The sequence below is a fragment of the Odocoileus virginianus genome, chromosome 33 (assembly GCF_023699985.2).
Source record: "Odocoileus virginianus isolate 20LAN1187 ecotype Illinois chromosome 33, Ovbor_1.2, whole genome shotgun sequence".
NCBI lineage: Eukaryota > Metazoa > Chordata > Mammalia > Artiodactyla > Cervidae > Odocoileus > Odocoileus virginianus.
Genome location: NC_069706.1, coordinates 27,882,107 through 27,902,768, shown reverse-complemented (window position 1 = coordinate 27,902,768; position 20,662 = coordinate 27,882,107). Strand labels below are relative to the sequence as shown.

At 47.7% G+C, this 20,662-nt stretch overlaps 1 protein-coding gene across 3 annotated transcripts in view; it reads right to left on the bottom strand.

Annotated features, from left to right (window-relative positions):
- Positions 1-263: 263 nt before the first annotated feature.
- Positions 264-20,662, bottom strand: part of CALN1 (calneuron 1) — a 497,807-nt gene continuing 477,408 nt past the window's right edge. For all 3 annotated transcript variants that reach the window (XM_070461280.1, XM_070461281.1, XM_070461283.1), the window contains exon 6: positions 264-7,826. In XM_070461280.1, the coding sequence (XP_070317381.1) occupies positions 7,699-7,826 (128 nt within the window). In that variant the 3' untranslated portion in view covers positions 264-7,698. The remainder of the gene's footprint in view (positions 7,827-20,662) is intronic.

The window sequence follows — 20,662 nt, the reverse complement described above, 5'->3', positions numbered from 1 at the left end:
CTGCTCCCCAGCCGGAAGCTGGTTCCTATTTCTCACCATATGCTCCGTAGCCGGCTTCCTGCCCCTGCTGTCAATCATTTCCCCTCGGAAGCCCCGCCAAAGACTAGATCCCCGGCAGCTTTGTCGCAGGCTCCTTGCTTCTTGGAAGGGGGTGATGTTGCTGGCCGGTCATCAGACAGATCTGCTTACCCTTCAGGGTCATGGAAATGAATTTCACGACCCTTTTGCAAATCACAGCCCCAGATAACAAGCTGAATCTCTCATCAAAAGAAAAAAAACTTTTATTTTTTTCTATTGCATAAATAATGGTAAATTAGACTCTTTTTTATACAGATTATATATTTACAGACAAGTTGGTTAGAGAAAACATCTGGTAAATATGGCAGTCAGGTTTCCTTTATACACTAAGATAACATAATAATAATATGTACTTCATGAGATCAGTAAGTTGCATGCCAAGTTAATTTATATTAATATTTACATTTTATATAAAGATTTTCATCTGACTAATCTGCTGACTCTCTCATTATTTAATAGCAGAAATCACCAATGAATACTGAATGGAAAAATAAAAGAGATGGAATATGAATGAGGTAAATGGGAAGATTGTGACCCAGGATTGCAGTCTTAGTGGCCCATTCTGGATAGGAGATCTGCGAAACTCTGGTCATTCTGCTTGTAATAATCCTCATCTGTGCTCCGATTTGCATCCCGCCATTTACCACTGTGCTTTGGAAAAAAACTCATGTCTCAATTCTAAGGACTCCTAGGATCACAACAACCCCCACCCCCAGCAGATGATAGCTTGCCAACTCATTCCCCAGCAAGATTTTGGGGCTGATTTTCCTCCAAAGGCATTGTCTTTGGTGAGTCCTTAGACAAATAGCTCCTTCCTAGATTTACAATTGAGGAAGAAAATCAAACCCCACTAAGAAGTCATTCAAAGACCCCCGAAGCCTGACTTCCAGATTAGAAAGAGCATTCTTTGATTTTTCTTGGAGACAGCTGACGGTGACTTGTGTCAGTTTCCACCAGGAGCTGAGAGGACCCTTCCCTGGCCAATCTGGGACTTTGCAGGAAAGAGCAGTTGGGGCTCACTAGAAAAACAATGACTGGGACCTCCATTTACTTCAGGAAAAGAAAAAAAAAATAGGAGAGAGACATAGAATTTTAGGTTGTCATGGGCAGAAGGGCCGGAGACTTGTGTGGACCCTCTGGCCGCCCTCTCTCTGCCCTTTATCCTTCATCATGGGTGGATCGCTTCTAACGCAGGCACCTGTTCTCAGCATCACATCAGCCATCTAAGGACCGCTGCCGGTGCCTGTCTCTCCAGACGGTTAATCGGATTTCTAACAATCCCCAGAGATCGTGACTCTCTCCCTTCTGCAGTGGTACAAATAATTACAAGCCACTATCACACGTACAGGATCTGCGGTTCCAAGGGTCAGAAAAATAAGCAAAGAAAGAAATGATCAGAAGTTGTGCTCTTTATATCTAGTAACTTCCAGTCAGGCTTTTTCAGATGGGGAAACTGCATCTTTTCCCGGAATCTGGCTTTCTTTTACCCTCCTTAGTCAGGAATTCTGATCCACGTGACCTGTGGTACAGTGACCCCATGCCCTTCATTTTGACACTGGCTCAGACAGGACACAAAGCCCTTCTTGGATGTTCCCTTGAATCAGCAAGTCCTCAGGGAACAAACAAAGCCTCCTGCCTACAAGACACACTTGACAGAGGCCTATTTGCATTGTTTCATCTACAGACAAAGGACACCAGGAGAGATGCTTTATTACAACAGCCTCTGGGGATTTGTATTTTAAAAAAAAGTTAATACAATTCATAGGGGACATAGGGACCCTATCAAGTGTGGGCATTCACTTTGATTTGTTTCAGATAGTCACAGGAGGAGGGCTCTTCTGAGTCATCAGGTTGACCTTTCCTCTTGTTTTAGAGATGAGAAGACTGAGGCTGGGAGGGGAAATCGCTAAGAATTATCTGACGGGTGGGTTGGCAGGGGCCACAGGGGCCACAGGGGCCACAGGGGCCCTGCCTCCTGTGATCTTTCTGGCTGACAGAGTTGCTTACATATCCAGTGCTAATGTCTTCTCTCCTAGCCTCAGTTCAACAGGTCTGAGCCCAGACAGAGCACTCTGGAAAAGGCATTTTGGGGTTTGGCAAATCAGCATCCCCCAAGGAAAGGTGAGCTACCAGTCCTCTCTTGAAGTTCCCAGTGCATGTGGTTGGGATCAGGTTGGTAGGCAACAGCCCTATGGCACTCAAGCCCATCTAGGCTCCCAGGGTAGACCAGATGTACATGGAAAATGTTCAGAGATCAGCCACAGCCACCTTTTAAAAACTTTGTCTCTCCCAGGTATAGAGATGAAGAAACATCATACTTAAATTTTGCATTCCCTGGAATATTCCTTCCTAATTATCCTACTGCTCTACTCCCCTGGAAAATTCCAGCTTTTGCCTCTGTTTCACTTGGACAATAATGTGTAATAATGAGAGATGCATGGGTTTGAAAGCCAAGCCAGCTTTCTCAAGGAAAAGAGGCAGATGAGAGCTACGCCCAGTATGGGGGGCACAGAATTGTGGCGGGGTGGGGAGGGGGGAGAATGTGCTCAATGGATAAGCTACCCAAGGCAGGGGCAGGAAGGCAGGATACTTGGCAAGTTTTTCCCAACTTCAGAGGACTGTCTTTGGGGGACTGGCAGAACCTGATTCTTTTGTGACTATATTTCAAGTCAACTGAATCAAATTAATTTTGCCTCCAAGGCTTTTTGAGTATTGTTATCTGGTCTCTTGAGACCTTATAAAGAGGGTCCTAAACCAATATTCACTAGAAACCATGGCTATTTCAGTGCCCATGTACTTAGCACAGAGCATAGGACACCAAGAGAAGTGCTTGCTGGTTTGCATGCCTGACCTTTCCCCTCCAAACCAAGTGTCTATGACAAGGCCACATAACGGAGGACAGCCCCCTGAGTGGCTTAGTCAAAGGAAGGAAGAAGTGAAGCTGAATAGTTCTGACATTTCAATTGTCATGGAGACAGGGTGCATAAGAGGCAGCCTGAACCCTGCTCTATTTTTCCATTGCTTTAAATAATTCAAATTGAAGACCTTAGCTGTGGAATAATGCTTCTTTTCTGTTCCTGATGGATATTTTTCCCCTTCTGGGGGAGTTGAGGTGGTGGTGAGGATGGCTAGAACCAGATCTTTAGGTTATGAACTCTTCGCCCTGGCGTGACTGCAGAAGAGGCCAAGGAGAAATCTGAGCTCATTTCAGATAAATGATCTCCAGGGAAGATGGCTCCACAGTCCTCCTGGCAACACAACCAGTATATTGCCCAAGTTTAGAAGCCCAAGTCCGTCTGTATCATCATGGTATTACAGAAAAAGGGGTCCCTTCTTTTTGCAGTCGGGTTCCAGACCTTCTGGGTATCTTAGTGGAATAGAATGAATAACACGATCACTGCAGGCTTTTGGACAAAGAGTCAGTGCAGTAAAATGACCCAATATGGTTTGAGGAGCAGAACTCAGTAGCTTCCATGGGGATAGAGCACAGAGCACAGCAGAACGGGGCTTCAAGGCGTGCAGCCACACACGGCCACGCCAGCCATGCCGAGGAGCTTGGTGGTCACACCCTGCATTTCTGGTCATGCCCTCAAACTGTCCCAGGGAGGCTGCTAGCTATTGGTTAAGAGCAAAGCTCTCATTGATTTATGACCTGAGTCTGGACTTAAGCCGAGAGAAGGCGTTTGGAATAAAGGATAAATTTCTCTCTCCCAGCTCTTCGGTACATCACTTTGTGATTCTGTGGATGGGAGGTTGGGATGGGGACATGATTATCAAAATAAGCGTGCAATCTTTCATTAGGTTGTTTTGGCTTAACGGCAGACAGGAGACCATTTGTCAGGTGCAAACTGAGACAGGAAGCAGGTTTCAAGACAGAAGACATGTTGTACAAATCTTGTTCTTGGCAAATCAAACACCTAGAAACTTCTGAAACCACTGGACTAGCCGAGGACCACATATAAACCTCAGTTCACTTTAGTTCACGTTTCTGGCTTGTGGGAAAGCTTCTCAACAGGCAAACAGATGCTTTTAAAGATGGGCTTAAAATATTTTTGTTTTCCAGATGGCATTCCTGCCTTTTTGCCCAGATTCATGGGGTCTTTGCTCTGGGTTCTCGGAGATGGGGAAGGTACCACCTGGCTCCTGTTCTCCTGAGCAAATAGAAGGACAGGTCCAAACAGAAGAGCAAAAGGCAGAGCTTCTTTCAGGCTAATTTCTCCCACCAGCGGGCTACGGAATCAGGGAGTCAGGATGCAAGCAGGCTGAGCCCAAGTGTTTGTTCTTTAAGGAAATGTTCCCTATTTTTGTGTGCCTTGGCACACTCAGGGTGGAATGCAAGGGTTGTCATGGCAACACCTTTTTTTTTTTTAACAGATTGGTGGTCATGTGGGACCCACGCACATGCTGGAAGCCACGGTTAATAGTTCCCGGGGCCGGGTCCTCTCTGGGGGCTCTGGGAGTGATGGGAGACAGCTTCTTTGGGGATCAGGGTCTGCACCCCTTGTCTCTCAAGCAAGTGACTCCCGAATCATCACTCGTGTGGTCGGAAGAGGTGGTGTAGAGGGCAAGAGTGAGCCAAGCTTGGTTTGGTTTCACTCAGCCACCCCACAGGAGACTCCTAAGTCTGCTCACCGGGAGGACAGTGTGAGAGGTGGGTTACTCCCTCTCAGTTTCTGCAGAGGTCCCCTCCATCAGGGGCCACATGGCACACTCGAGGACCGGGAACTCCTAGAGTCTTCGTTTGGGCACCCAGGCACTCCCACCGTGTGGAAGGTGTTGACTGGCTGGGAGTAGCATGGGCGTGGACAGGACTTGGAGTGGGACAGTGGGAAGCCAACAGCTTACACTCAATACCGTTGACAGGCCATCCAGGCAAAGCTGCCAGGGTGCAAGCTCTTAGCACCCAGAGCCTGCGGGTTGCCACTGCCTCTGGGCTGCTCCCACACACTCAGGTCCTGGCACAGTGTGTGAGGTTACCACGGTAGGAGGCTAACTTCAAGCCCATCAAAGAGAAGTCTACGGCTTCTTTCTTGTCCTCTCTCCTTAGCAACGTCGTTAGAAGTCATCCTCTCTAGGACACCTTCTCCTAGACTTTCTCCTGGGTAGGATGAACTTACTTCCTGGTCACTAGGAGAGATGAAAATGATCCTCTTTAGGAAGAGGATGCTGAGGACTTGTTGGGAAACAGGCTGTCGGTGTCTTTCTAGATTTCCTTGCTTACACAGCAGCTAATTTCTCTTCTAATTCCTCTAAGGTTTAACCCTCATATCCTTAAAGGTCACTTCCCCCCAGGAGGAGGCAGAAGAACTTGTACTTTACAGAAGTACTCTTTTTTTTTGCCCTGAAGTCCAGCATCACCTGCAGCACTGCCCTCTCATAGGGCAGGGTCCTTTAAGAATCATCCCTGGGGTCTTGATCCAGTCTACCTGGTGTCTCTCATACCCCTTTCCCCAGAAGGACATGGCTGAGTCATTCATAGAGTCCCTTTTACTTAAGTCCAGTTTAAAGAGAGAGAGAAGGAGCAAACTGCTTAGGGTGGAAACTAATGATGAACTTGTCCTGCACATTCATATTCTGCATTTGCACCTGTTCTTGTTCTGAAGTCTGGTCCTGAGGGATGGAGGTGAGTCAGGCAAGAGGGGAGAGAGGAGAGGCAGGCAGACAGACACACAGTGTCTGGCAGGGCTGGGCGAGCAGGAGGGATGGGCAGGTCACTGCCTTACTTGGCCTGGATGTGGGGGACCCCAGGCATTTTCACAGAGGGACTCACTCACAACCTCCCAGGCTCCAGGGAGCTGACTCCTGCTCCCCCCTCCATGCTATGGCTCAAACCCTATTTCTACTTGTGCTCATTGTGGATATTTGCAGTGGGGAAATTTTGAGAGCTGCTCCCGGGCTGTTGTCCAAAGTGCTTGCAGGGGTAATTTGGAAGAAGACCCCAAGCTGACAGCTTGGACACTCCAAGTCTGAGAAGACGAGAGGAAGAGGGCAGAAAGGGACAAGAGGCTTGAGGAGGGATTCCAAAACACACACCGCACCCCCAAAACCACTTGGTGCGGCAAAAGAGGAGCCTGGCACTTCCATACTGAATGAAAAGGGAAAAGGGAGGGAGGATAAGCTTGTAGCTCTAGGATGCAATGGAAAGAAAGAGGAGCAAGACAATCCCACCACAGAAATCAAGACCTGAGCTTGGAAACGTACAAAGGAAAGTACTACTACGAAAGATTACTGGCTAATCAGACTACTCGAGCTTGGGTGAGTGACGGCGGTGGATATGGCAACTAGGGAAAGTCCAGAAATCAGAGACTTGAGATGGGGTTGACTTCACTTCCCTTCCCCAACAGAAGTGTTTTACTTGTGGAGTCGGCTGAGCTTTATTAGCATCTTTTTGTTTTCTCGTGAAAATGAGTCAGTTGTAGAATCCAACTGCAGGACCACGTTACATAAAATACAATGGTTGGATCCTTCCATCTTTCCCATTGGGATGGTGTTTCTCTCTCTATCTGGGAAAGACAGACTAACAAAGCAAATCTGAAGATGAGAGAAAGGTGAGAGGCACAAGGACCTTGACTTACAGAGGTCTCTTACACATGGTGATGTGTTCAGACTCCATCACTCTGGACAGCTGGGGCGTGACTTGCAACAAACACCTCTTTCACCACCAGCCGCGGCCCCTCCCCGTCCCCACACGACCCACCCCAAGAGGCAGGGATGTGTGTCGGAGGACAGGCTTCTATCAGCAGTAAAGCGATGAGGGACGATGGATGGATGTCACACCTGAAGAAGCCCGATAGATACGTCTGTCTGTGTGTCTAGGTTATAGAGATGCCCACGGCTATGCTTCTCTGTTGTCTAAATGGCAGCACAGGCGGCAAAGCTGGGAGAGAGGCTCTCTGCAGATTCCAAAATGCTGGTGCGCGATGTGCTCTAGGAACAGAAAGCCAAGTGCCGACGGAAACCGAGAGCTCCCCAACTCTGCCAACAAGAGTCCCGTAGAAAAGGCAGTAGACCGGAAGCGGAGGGGGTGCACCCTGCAGACCGCCGGGGCGATGCACCCCCTTCAATGGCTTTCCCCTCACGTCTGGGCGGGGAGAGGGCTCCACTGGGTGGAGGAAGGAAGCCAGGGTGGGATGGGAACGTCCACTTCTGCAGCAACCCCGAAGCCAGCCTCTTGGGACTTGAGGGTCGCCCTAGGGTGGGGGTGGAGGTGGGGGGAGTCTCCAGTTGACCCCTGGGGAGAACGAAGGGGGCGCCGTGGTGACTACGTGGTCAGCCTCTCTCTTGCTCCCTCACACCGCCAACCTGGATGGCCATGGGAATTCCGAGATGAACGTTAAGTTTCTCTTTAGGAGGTCCTACCGGTGTTTGAAGCGGTCGTCCGGAACTCCTGGCTATTTATTGCATTTGGAAACAAGCCCATTAAAGCATTGAAGACAGCCCTTTTGTGTACCTGCCAAGGGGATGGAGTGGGTTTGCCACGACACGGGTTGCACTGCAACCTTGGGTTCTGCGCCGGACGGTGCGGCGTCTGCACCGTCCGCATCCGCTTGTGTGGAGGACGAGTCTGCCCGCGGGGCAAGCACATGCGCGGAGCCGGGAGCGCAGCTGCTGGGGAGGCGGCTACTCCATGCCGCTCCGGAGGATCTGGTTGGCCGCGATCAGCATGACGCTTATGATGAAGGCCATGGCGAAGGCGCAAATGAGGCTCTTCCGGACACAGGTCTGTCTGTTCTGCTTCTGAGAATGCACTGCGGGGAGGAGAGGAGAGAGGGGAACAGCGGGTCAGGAGGCGTGGAGGGAGGGTGGGGAGGGGAGAGAGAAATGACACCGTGAGAAGGGGTTGGGGACCCGGCACCTCTTCCCCAACAAACCCAGGGGCCAGCCCCCAGCATGAAGACTGGTCACTTCCATCAAAGCATCTCCAGGTCAGCTCTGGGAGGACACTGGGCATCCTGTGTCCTGGCAGGTGGTAGGAGGTGGCAAAACTTCTAGAACAAAAATCAACAGATGTGATGTTCAGAGTGAGGCACAGGCTTCTGGATGTGATAATGGAGCTACAGCGATTTCAGAGCGAGAAAATGGGCAACCTTTTAGAGTGAGTCTCACCAAAAGTCTCATTCAGGCTGGCTGTGCCCGATTTTTGCAGAGTGCCTGCCTCCCGTGTCTGAGGCAGCTGGTACAGACAGAACCAGGTTCCAGTGCTTCGCCGCAGACTCCTGCGGGGCTGGAAGCCACTTACCTTCCCTAGGATTGTTCCTAGGGTGGCTGGTGGTTGAAATGACTCTAAGCGACTTACAGCATTATGGCAGATACACATGTCAGTGTCTCAAGAACAGGGTTCCTGGGTGAGCAGCATGGCATCATCAGGAGCTTATTCAAATGCAGATTCTCAAGCCACCCCTGCATCCCGCAGATCTACTGAATGGGCAACTCTGGGAGTGGGTTCTTCCTAGATGGTGATAGTGGTAAAAAGAACCCGTCTGCCAATGCCGGAGACATAAGGGACTTGGTTCGATCCTTGGGTCAGGAAGATCCCCTGGAGTAGGAAATGGCAACCCACTTCAGAATTCTTGCCTGGAGAATCTCATGGCCCAAGGAGCCTGGCAGGCTACAGTCCATAGGGTCGCAAAGAGTCTGACACGACTGACGTGACTTAGCATGCACGCATGAGAGTTGGGCCAGTGATCATCCGTGTTTAACCAGGTGACCTGGTGCCTGATGAAATCTGAGACATGCAGACCACGAGCACTGTGGACAGCATGAAGCAGGGAGGCACAAACTCCTCTCAGACTTTTCAGAGGCAGGGTGTCCCTGCCCCCAGATTCTGTGGCCCCAAGGGTCTAACCTTGAATCCTGGGGTGGCACTCTCTTAATCTTTTTGTTGGGCTAGGTCTGTGTCACCATTTTTATAAGACCCACAATAAACCGTTAGTTGGTCTCGATCAGGAAGCATTAACGAATATGGGTTACGAACATGGGCCAGAAATAGGGAAATGGAAATAACAAGAAAGGAAAAGCTTTTTTTTTTTTTTTCTTGGCTGCTCAGCACATGGGGTCCTAGTGCCCCAACTAGGGATAGAACTCATACCCCCTGCATTGGAGGCATAGAGTCTTAACCACTGGACTGCCAGGGAAGTCCCGAGAAAGGAAAAGCTTTGAAAAAGAGAGGGACAGGTCTCTCCTCCAGGCCTTGTTTCCCATGACAGAATTTCTTTTCCTCCTTTTTCCTCTTTTCATCTCCACCTCCTTCTCTGTCCATTCCTGGTCCTGCAGTGACCTTTATACACAGTTTCCCACCTACCTTGAGGCAGAAATCCCTTCCTGCGAGGCTGGTGGGAAGGCTGCCTACCTCAGGGCTACTCACTGGATTAGCAGCATCAGCACCATCTGGGAATTTGTTATCAATGTGAATTCTCTGGCCCCTCCATAGAATGACTGAATCCAATCTGACTGATCCAATGACTGAATCCAGTGTGTGTGTGTGAGTGTGTGTGTGTATGTGCGTACGTGCACATGCATGCATATGCATACAAGCATTAGGGACATGGGGATGGGGGTGGGGTATTGTGGAAACCCAAGACCAGGACATTTTCAGATTATCTTCCATTTTGCAAAGGAGTCCTTCTGCTAGACATTCTATTGTACCTTGGTTTTTCTTTAGGCCAAATTAAGTGGAGAAAAGAAATATAATTTCCCTTAAAATTGTTCTCTGCTGGAAAGAAGCGTGGCAAAAGAAAACGGTCAAAGTAGGGTCCACATACCTTTTAAAAAAAACCTAAAAAAAAGTTCAAGTTCCTCTCCTCCTTGACATTCAATGGTTCATCTAAAGCCCTAGAAATAGCAGAGAAGAAGCAGGTAGCGTGTGATGTTTCTAGCTTCCCCTGAGACAAGGCGTCAAGGGGCCTCTAAAAATTACATCCACCAGAAAGCTCCTCTAGCAAGCCATACTTCACAGAGACCCAGCGCCCCCAGCACAGCTTCTGTCACCCTCCCCAAGACTTGTTGGATATTTCTGCCTTCGCCTATTAGGCCTCGTCTTGTTATCTTTAATCCTTCTGGGCCCACTGGTCTTCTGCTTCCCTCGGGTGATTGGAAGTATTTTTGGCTCTGTTCTCTACCACTTGCTCATCATGCCTGGGTCTTAGAATCTTATAAGTTCTTACCTGGAGGAAGAACATTTCCTTGGTGCGGAGATATGCCTGCCCCCAGGAATGGGCAAAACGTGAAAGATAGCAGTCCTCAGGAGGGAAAGGGGAGGTAGCGTTTGGGAAGGAAAGGACCCAGGCAGAAAATAAGATGAGGATGTGGAAGTGGCGTAGCTCACACTTTCTGAGGACTAGCTAATTTATTCTGAGCTGCTCCTCAGCACAGAAATGCTTCTGAAGGCAGACTTCTACCTTCCTATCCTGAGGGCTGGCGAAGGCTTAAGGGAAAGAAAAACTGTGATTGGGCTGAGGGGGGCATTTTTTGCCGAAGCCCTTCTTGGTGAAGGACACGCAGAAAACAAGGTTACAGGCAATAGGATTACCCCCCAGGATAGCGGCTGCACCTTTGATCTAAAAATCCTTCAAAGCGGTGGGAGAGGAAAGATAAGAAAGGAGGGAAGGCCTGGGGACCTAATAGTTGGTTCCTGAGGCCTTGTGAGTCTGGATCCAGACCCGAGCTCTGTGAGCAGAGGGAAGCCTCCAGCTCACACCTGGGTCGTTCTGAAACCCCTCATCATTGGAGTCTGTTTTTCAGACTCTGGACAAGAAGGAGACTCCTTTCACATTCAGCTTTGTTTTTTTAATATAATTGCTTTACTCTCTTTAAAAACACGTATTTATCCGTCTGTGTCAGGTCTTAGCTGCAGTGTGCAGGATCGTCATTGCATACCACAGGATCTTTCCTGGAGGCACACGGATCCTCCCGTCGTGGCGTCCGGGCTCAGCAGCTGTGGCATGTGGGCTCCGTGGCTCCACCGCTTCTGAGACCTTAGTTCCCAGACCAGGAACCAAACCTGTGTCTCCTGCACTGCAAGGCAGATCCTTAACCACTGGACCATCAGGGAAGTCACTCACAGGGAAGTGGCGTGGCAGAGTGAAAAAGTCATGACTTCTGGAGCCAGACCCAAATCTGAACCATGATTGTATTATCCCACACAGTAGCTGTGTGACCTTGGGCAAGCCAAGTTCTGTGGGCCTCGGTTTCCTCATCTGTAAAATGGGGCTTAATAAGACCTACCTTGTGGTGAGGACTAAGAACATAGGGAGGTACTGGGATGTCGTCTGCGCCCAGTGAGTTCTAATTCCCCTTTGTAAACCTTGAAAAAACTCTTTAGTTAGTGAACACCCACATCAGTGGGCAAGGTACACATTAGGTGCTTTATAGACGTCCTGGCAGAATTGATAGCGATAGTCCTTCATGAGTTGGGTACATCATCCTCATTCAGTAGGTGAGGGCTCTGAAGCTCAGGGAAGTAGAGTCCAGGATCATTTGACAAATGAAAAAGTGGGATTTGGACTCAGGTCTGATTTTAACATGCAGGTTCAAAAGTTCTATACAAACTCTTGATTGTTTTTTAGCAATAGAAAAGTATACCCATAGAAAGATATAAAGAAAATGCTTCAGTCTTCCCCAAAAGAGAATGTTAACTACACGCTGCTTTCATTTGTCTCAATTTTTAAACTTTAATTAAAAGGAAATGTACTTCAAACACTTGGTCAGCAGTTTAACCTGGCACTAATTAATATGCTTGTTGATAATAATTGAGTGCCTGTCTTTGGCTATCACATATTTGCCTTGCATTATACTTTGGTGTATTTATTCTCCATGTCTACGCATGGTTTCCCCAGCAGGATGGCAGGTCAGCCCAGGATGCACTGGGAGCTGGAGACGTGACTTCTCCTTACTGCACTGAGGAAGAACCCTGGGCAAAGAGGCTGAGCTTCTTTGAGGCTCAGTTTTTCTCTCTGTAAAAGGAGCCAATGATAACTGTTCTGCTAATGTCAAGAATTAGTTCTGAGATCAACCAGCTCATAATAAAGTAAAAGCTAGGTGCAACCATAACTTGAAATGCACACAGTTTCCTCCCTGTATCCTCTGAGGATCAGAGAAAAGAGGTGTTTCCCCCCCTGTTTCCTGCAGCCTTGAGTCCCCTGAGCCTACAGCAATGCTCCCAGAACTTTGCCTTGGTCTCGTCCCTGATTCATCCTGCACTGCCGCCAGACTCACCGTCTTGGAGCCATGCTTGCTATGCGTCACCATGCCCTGCAATCTCCCTGCAAAGCTCCCCCACCCCCTGCCTAGCTGGGGGAAGCAGTTCTGTCTAGCTCTTGAGCTCGACAGGTAGGACCATAGATCACCTCTTCTCTCCTTCTGTTTTGAGACCATGGCTCCTTCCCTCCCCCAGTAACCTCTGTCTCAGCCTAGAAGATTCTTCTCTACCTAAGACTCTGCAGCACCGTTCATACCTTTGCCTCTGCTAATGGTGCTTACCTACCTTCCCTCTCATTTCTTCCAGGCCTATCCCCAACTTTACTTTTCCATGAGACGTCTCCTGAACATCTGTCCTACTCTTAAAGTGCCTTATATTTAAATTTTTAAAAAAATAATGGAGCTCTTAATCTCTGAGCTAAGAGACTACCAATGCAGGAGGCTCTCGATGCAGGTTTGATCCTCGGGTCAGGAAGATCCCCTGGAGAAGGAAATGGCAACCTGTTCCAGTATTCTTGCCTGGAAAATTCCATGGACAAAGGAGGCTGGCAGGCTACAGTCCATGGGGTTGCAAAGAGTTGGACACAACAGGCAGGAGTGTTCTTCTTTGTACCAGCTCTTAATATTTACTTACTTTTAATTAAGGTAGAATCTATGGCATAAAATTCACCCCTCATCACTTTAAAAAGAAACACCAAACACATTAGAAGTCACTCCTCATCCCCTAGTCTCCCCAGCCCCTGGCAATTGCTGACCCACTTTCTGTTTCTATGGATTTGCCTTTTCTGGGCATTTCATATACACTGAACCATACACTCTGTGACCTTTTGTGTCTGGCTTCTATCACTTAACATCCTTTCCAGGTACATCCATGCTGTAGCACTGATGAGTACTTCATTCCTTTTTGTGGCTGAATAATATTCCATTGAATGGATGTGCCACATTCTGCTTATCCATTCACTGACATTTGGGTTGTTTCTGTTTTTTTGGATATTTTAAATAATGCTGCTATGAACATTCATGTACTGATACAAGTGTTTGTGTGGACGTGTTTTCAGTTCTCTTGGGTACAAATTTAGGAGCCAAATTGCTGGGTCATATGGTAACTCTGTGTTTAACTTCTCAAGGAATCTATTCCTTCTTGGATCTTATCGAACACTGAAAATGGCAAGAATGCATCATGCTGCTGGTGATATTTTCCATGTCTTTCTCCTGAGTGTGTGTGTGTGTGTGTGTATACATATATATAATTTTTTGGCTGTGTTGGGTCTTAATTGCAGCACGTAGGCTTAATTGCAGCATGTAGGGGCTTCTCATGTTGCAGAGCATGGACTCTAGAGCCCGTGGGCTTCAGTAGTTGTGGCATGTGGGCTTAGTCACCCTGCGGCACATGGGATCATAGCTCCTGGACTTAGTATGGGATTGAACTTCGGTCCCTGGCATTGGAGAGTATACTCTTAACCACTGGATCACCAGGGAGGTCCCCCAGGTGGATTTTGACCTCTTTCTACACAGTACATAGATGTCACAGTAGGAGTCCGGAAAATACATAGGGATGAAATGTGCACTGGGGGAGGCTGACACAGGAGGACATAGAAGCAAGGTGTCCTGTTTTCTTGAAAGCTCATTAATGAGTCTGTGCACCTCAGCAGACTCCTGACTGCTGTGACAGGACCTGGGTGTGTAAAGGTCTAGGGATAGACTGTTCCTTCCCCTTCTTATTTTAACAGAGATTCACGCAGCTCCACTGGACAAATGCCAGGCAGTGGCTCTTGAAGTTTTTCCCAGAGACAGGAGTCTACACCAATTTTGCCACTGATCAGCTGGGTGATCCTAGATAGAATGGGTTCAAAATCTTTCTGGCTTCAGTTTTCAGAGACACAGGCTCCCAAGTAAGGCAAATCAGGATCATAACAATTCTGACTAATTGCCCCAACATAGATCTACGTAAGTGATAGCCCTGGCAGGGAGTTTGGGGCCCAAGAAAATGGTAAAACAATATAAAACCCAGCTCAGGTGATTCTCACTCATAAACCAGACCTAGCAGGTCTGGGAGCTATTAGAGGTCTGTGATCCTTCCAAGTCTGACACTTTATGATTGTATGAAATTGGATAGTTCCACAGCCTAGAGTGGAGCTAATTAAGAGCTCATGAAAGACATTTTTCTATACGTCAGTGATAACAGAAATGGCCAGGCACCCACATAAGACCTGAAGTTAGAGGTGGAGGATGTGGCCTCTATGGAAACAGGACTGTGCATTTCACGATGCTTTTGTAGGAGGAGGACAGGCCATCTGTAATTGTGTGGGTGTGAGCTGGTCTCTTCTCCACAAAATCTTCTTGGGTTTCTAGAGGTCAGACAGCTGTGTCTGGCTTTGTGGGTCCTCCAGGGATCCTTGGCATGGTGTGGCCACGTGTTATTGTGGCCTTTCCAGTCGCCCTTCCCCCTCATGTAGCAAAATCCATCTTTTGGTTTAGGGGTCTCTGCCTTCACACCTGGTGGAATTCTCAATTCAGGCCCTCACCTTTCCCCCATAACAAACCAGACTGGCTAGTAGAGTACCCTGAGCTCTTAGCTTAGTCCAGAGGTAGGCACACAGGCCATGCAGATTTGATTGGAGTCCCTTTTTGGAATGGAACTGACTCTTAACAGTGAGAATCCTGTTGACCTTGGGGAGAGAGAGCCTGCCCAAGAATGATGCCCAGAGAGAGGACAGAACAAAGAGAGAGAGAGAGAGAGACAGTAAGACGAAGGGAGGGAGAGAATGTTGCTTGAACTCTTTGGGTCCAAGTCAGCCAAAGCTCATCCCTTTGACTTCCCCTATTATTTGAGCCAGTGCCTTTTAGTTTGCGGGGGTCTGGGTTGAGTTTCTGTTACTTACAAGCAAAAGTGTCTTGACCAATATTCATGGGAACTCCAATGTTGGCAAGGACTTGACTTTACACATCAAGAGGATATGGTTCAAGCCCTGTAAATTTGGTCCCTGGACCATTTTTCAAAGATGTGGTGTTCCAGCATTGCATACTCTGCAATGTCTCCAGGTTGAAAAATGCAAACAAGAAGAGAACTGGGGCCAGGGACTGGCCAGGTTTTTTTGGTTGTTTGTTTTGAGTGCTTTTGTTTGTCTGTTTCTTTTCAATCGTGCTCATGTTCAGTCATGTCTGCTTGTGACCCTTTGGACTGTAGCCTGCCAGGCTCTTCTGTCCATGGGACTTTTCAGGCAAGAATACCGGAGTGGGTTGCCATTTCCTTCTCCAGGGGATCTTCCTGACCCAGTGACTGAACTCTCGTCTCCTGTGTCTCCTCCACTGCAGGTGGATTCTTTATCGGCTGAGCCATGTGTCAGGCACTGTACTAGATACTTTCATGTGGAGAATAGCATTGAGACATATACATTACCATATGTAAAATAGATGACCGGTGTGAGTTTGATGCATGAAGTTGGGCACCCAAAGCCACTGCTCTGGGACAACTTTGAGGGAGAGAGTGGGGAGGAAGGTGAGAGGGGGTTTCAGGATGCGCAGGACACACGTATACCTATGTTGATTCATGTTGGTGTATGGCAAAAACCACCACAATATTGTAAAGGAATTGTCCTCCAATTAAAATAAATTATATGCTCATAACAACCATGTGAAGAAGGTCATGATATTCCCATTTCATAGATGAAAATAATTCAGTTCTTAGTATTTATTTAAGTGATTTGCTCATGTAACCTGTATGTGGTGAGGCAAGATTTTAAGAAAGCCAGGTCCAGAGCTCAGAGCAGGAGTTCTTAACCATCATACCAATTTATCAGAAATAAAGAGAGCATGCGGAGGGTAGAGACTGCCCCAGGACTCTATCGTGTATCTCAGAATCTCCTCACGCTTCACTCACGGCTCCAGAAAAACCTCCCTACAGGTTTGCTTTGATAGGTCCCCAAATAGTAGAAGAAAAATCCTTTTTTTTTTTTTTTCCCAAAGCCCCAACTTTCTTTCAAACTGTCTCCTGTCTCACTACCTGCCATGGACCTCACCTACCCCTTAACCTCCGACACCTACCCCAGGAGAACAGGTTTTATTTTAGTAAAGTTATCACCCCTGCTGAGCTGGGAGCAGATGCTGTCGATGACATGTCATGCCCTTTTCAGCTGGATGGGCATGCGATACCCAAGGTGCATGGCCAGGTCTCCAAATCCAGATGTCCATCTGACATCCAACAGAGACACTGTGACTTCAGCAGGGACGACTTGAGGAGACACAGCTGCAAAATTCTTTCTGACCTTTCAAGGAGCCCAGAAGTATTTGAATCTAGTTGTGACCACCATTGTCCAATCTTTCCATGGGATGGATGGAAAAAAAAAAAAAAGACTCAGAGAGTTGTTTTTTTTTTTCAGTCATTCAGCAAACATTTATTGAGCACCTGCTATGTGCATCATTGTGCTAATTGCAGGGGATTTTATTTTTTTTAATTTTATTTTTCATTGGAGGATAATTACTTTACAATATTATGTTGGTTTCTGCCATACATCAAAATGAACCAGCCATAGGTATACATATGTCCTCTCCTTCTTGAATCTCTTTCCCATCTCCCACCCTATCACACCCCTCTAGGTTGTCACCAAGCACCGGATTTGGGTTCCTTGCATCATAAAGCCAATTCCCACCAGCTACCTATTTTACAAATGGTAATGTATATGTTGGGCTTCCCTTGTGATCAGCTGGTAAAGAATCTGTCTGCAATGTGGGAGACCTGGGTTCGATCCCTGGGTTGGGAAGATACCCCGGAGAAGGGAAAGGCTACCCACTCCAGTATTCTGGCCGGGAGAATTCCATGGACTGTATAGTCCAAGGGGTCTCAAAGAGTCAGACATGACTGAGTGACTTTCACTTTCAATGTATGTTTCAATGCTACTCTCTCAAATTGTCCCAGCCTCTCCTTCCCCCACTGTGTCCAAAACTCTGTTCTTCATGTAGGCACAACTCAAGAGAGTTTTAAAATAAGTTCCCTGGATCACACAACTAGTCTACACAGGCCAGAGAAGAGAACCCAAATGACTGCATAGGAATCCTCTGGGGCTGCCTGGCCTGGGTCACCCCTCTGACAGTTGTTTCTCCTGTCCATCATGTTGAATGGTGTGGAAGAGCTCTGCTGTGGCTTTCAGAGAAACTATTGATTCCCCAAGTTGATGACTTTTGCTTGATTTCCCTCTCCCGTGCATGTTGTCAGAATGTCTACAAAACCCTGACAGCTGGTATTCCATTTAGGGACAACACTTGGGGATGTGCCTTGAAAGGGCTCAAACACAGATCCTGCTGCGTGCACTTCTGCTCAACTTCCAGATCTGTTAATAATATGATTTCATTTGAAGAAATGGAAAAGGAGTAAGGATGGTGAAGAGCCATTCTGTAAAGTGTCTTTGAAATGCCTAAGCTTGGGGAAATGACCCAGGACCACGAATGGAGAGCCAGGGCATGGTTTGGTCAGGTGGACCCAGATTCAGATCCATACTCGCTGTTAGACTTTGGATAAATGGCCACCTTGCTGAGCCTCGGTTTCCTCATCTGTTGCTTGGGGGCCACAGAACTGATCCCTCAGTCCCTGCCTACAGGTCAGTCCAGTGTGTTAACAAATGAACAGCACTTGGCAGGCATGCCAGCAGGCATCCCTCATCCCAATCCTCCTGGACTGGTCCATGTGAATGAAGCAGTAAACATTCTGGAAGCAAACACTACTGAACTTAACATTCAACATGATTTATTATAAGAACTCTGAAAAAGGTGTCAGTGATGGGAGAATAGACGATTCAAACACAAGGCCACTTAATTCCATATATGTCAGGTGACTGGAACCCAATAATAAAATGTGAAATTTGTCTCTTAGTATCACCAAGCGTATGTTCTCCAGAGTCAAAATAGCCAGTGATTACAGGTGGTCCAACCAAAGCAAACCATCTTAGACCTCCCTTATTAGCATGAATGGGTTTCCCGGCGGCTCAGTGGATAAAGAATCTGCCTCCAATGCAGGATATGCAGGAGATGAGGGTTTGATCCCTGGGTCGGGAAGATCCGCTGGAGTAGGCCAGAGCAACCCACTCCAATATTCTTGCCTGGAGAGTCCCATGGACAGAGGAGCCTGGCGGGCTGCAGTCTATAGGGTCACAAAGAGTTGGGCATGACTGAGTGACTGAGTGCGCACAATTGGGATGGATGGTGAGTGGGCACTGAGAGTGGCCACGGAGTCTCATATCTGACCTGTGTTGGCAGATGCTGACCTATTTATTCCACCAAATAACTGGGACACAAATACTGACAACACATTAGTACATTGGTTTATTCTATCTTAGTAAAGGAATTTTAAAAATGAGGGGTTGAGAGGGCCTGGAAGTTCAACTTTTAGTGACATAGTCTCCTTGGATTGCGGACACAGAGACTGCCAACTCTGGGTAACATCAGGGGGGCCCTGAACTTGGTGGGGTTAATGACCTGTTACCCAAAGCACCCAGGGTATGGATTGACACCTGGTCAAGTGTCTGTCTCAAGTTGATGATTTTCTCTCTATAAACCAGGTGTGGATGATGGGAAGTCCACATCAGAATCTTTGTGTTAGATTCTTCTAGAGTCTTCTAGTCTCTTCTCTGTCTTCCTGGGGTTTTCTGTAAATGACTTCTTCTGGGGCTCTAGGAAAATCACCCATGCTGTGAGGCCCTAATTCAGGACTTCCTGAAGATGTGAGGGAAACTTTCCTTATATGTAACTGGGAATTTCATCCTGTTTCCCTTGTCCTTTCTGTGGGAGAAGATGAGAAAAGTAATGCTTACCTAATGATCGCAGAGCCCTACCTACCATGACGATGAGGCAGATTGGATTGTGCGAAGGGCTGTGTGTGCATGAGGTGGGGTGGAGTGGGTTTGTTGTTTGTGTTGACCTAAAAATCCAACAAATAAAATGAAACTAAAGCAAAATGAAACCTAAAAAGTAGACAACTGTCCCCCTGAAACTTCTCCCATCAGAGGCACCTCACCCTTCGGACTCCTGACCTGTTTCTCCAAATTTTTCCATTCGTGTGGAATAATCAATACTTCCTAACTTAAGGATCAGAATCTGAACACATTTGTGAAAGTATCAGACCCAAGATTCATGAAAGTGAAAAATATAGCAACTGAGGGACTTCTCTGGTGGTTCAGTGACTAAGACCCCAGGCTCCCGATGTAGGGAGCCTGGGTTTGATCCCTGGTCAGGGAACTAGATCCCACATGCCACAACTAAAGATCCTGCATGCCTCAACTAAGACCTGTCACAGCCAAATAAACACACAAATATATATATTTTAAAAGCCTTCAGTGTTAAATGGGCTTCCCTGGTAGCTCAGATGGTAAAGAGTCTGCCTGCAATGCAAGGGACCTGGGTTTGATCCCTGGGTCAGAAAAATTCTCTGGAGAAGGGAGTGGCTACCTACTCCAGTATTCTTGCCTGGAGAATCCCATGGACAGAGGAGCCTGGTGGGCTACAGCCCACACAGCTGCAAAGAGTCGGACACGACTGAGTGACTGACACATTTTCACTGTTAAATAAATAAATAAAACGCTAGTGCCCTTTAAAAAAATACAGTCACTGACATAAAATGATGCTGACAGTCTTTGAAAACCCTCCTGTTAATTTCTAAGGGACTCACACTACAGCATTTTCAAACTTCCTTCACACTCCAGAAGCTCCAGTGTTGCTGAGCTCCAAGACATCTGACGTGGGCTTCTTCAGATTCTGACTCTGCTGCAAAATGCCTTTCCTTGGCTATCTTCTCCTTCTTTGCTCTGAGGCAGATGTACCCTTTCACCTTTTTAAGGCAAAGACTTCCTGCATCTTTAGGTTTTTATTCCTCCCTGATTCCTTCCTCTGATACCAAATAGAGCAGAATTTCCAAGCACCATGGATCACCCAGCTTTACAGGCGAGCTGATCGGCATGGGAATCTGCTGGCTTCAGCAAAGCTCTAAAAAGAGGAGGAGGAGAGAGCGTCCTGGGTGGGAGCAGCAAGAGGGGAGGTGGCCTGGGAGCAGGGCCCTGGGGTCTGGGGGAATGTCCCAGCTCCCTTTCTCCATCGGTCACTTGGGGTTGCTGAGAACATAAAATTTGGAGGGAGAAGAGTTCCATCGCGGGACTTCCCTGGCACTCCAGTGGTTAAGAATCCACCTGCCAGTGCAGGGGACAAGGGTTTGATCCCTGGTCCAGGAAGAGTCCGCATGCCACGGAGCAACTAAGCCCATGTGCCTCAACTACTGCACCTGTGCTCTAGAGCTCGGGAGCCGCAACTACTGAAGCCTGTGTCACCCAGAGCCCATGTTCTGTAACAAGAGAGGCCATTGAAATGAGAAGCCCATGCACTGCAACTAGAGAGTAGCCCCCACTCG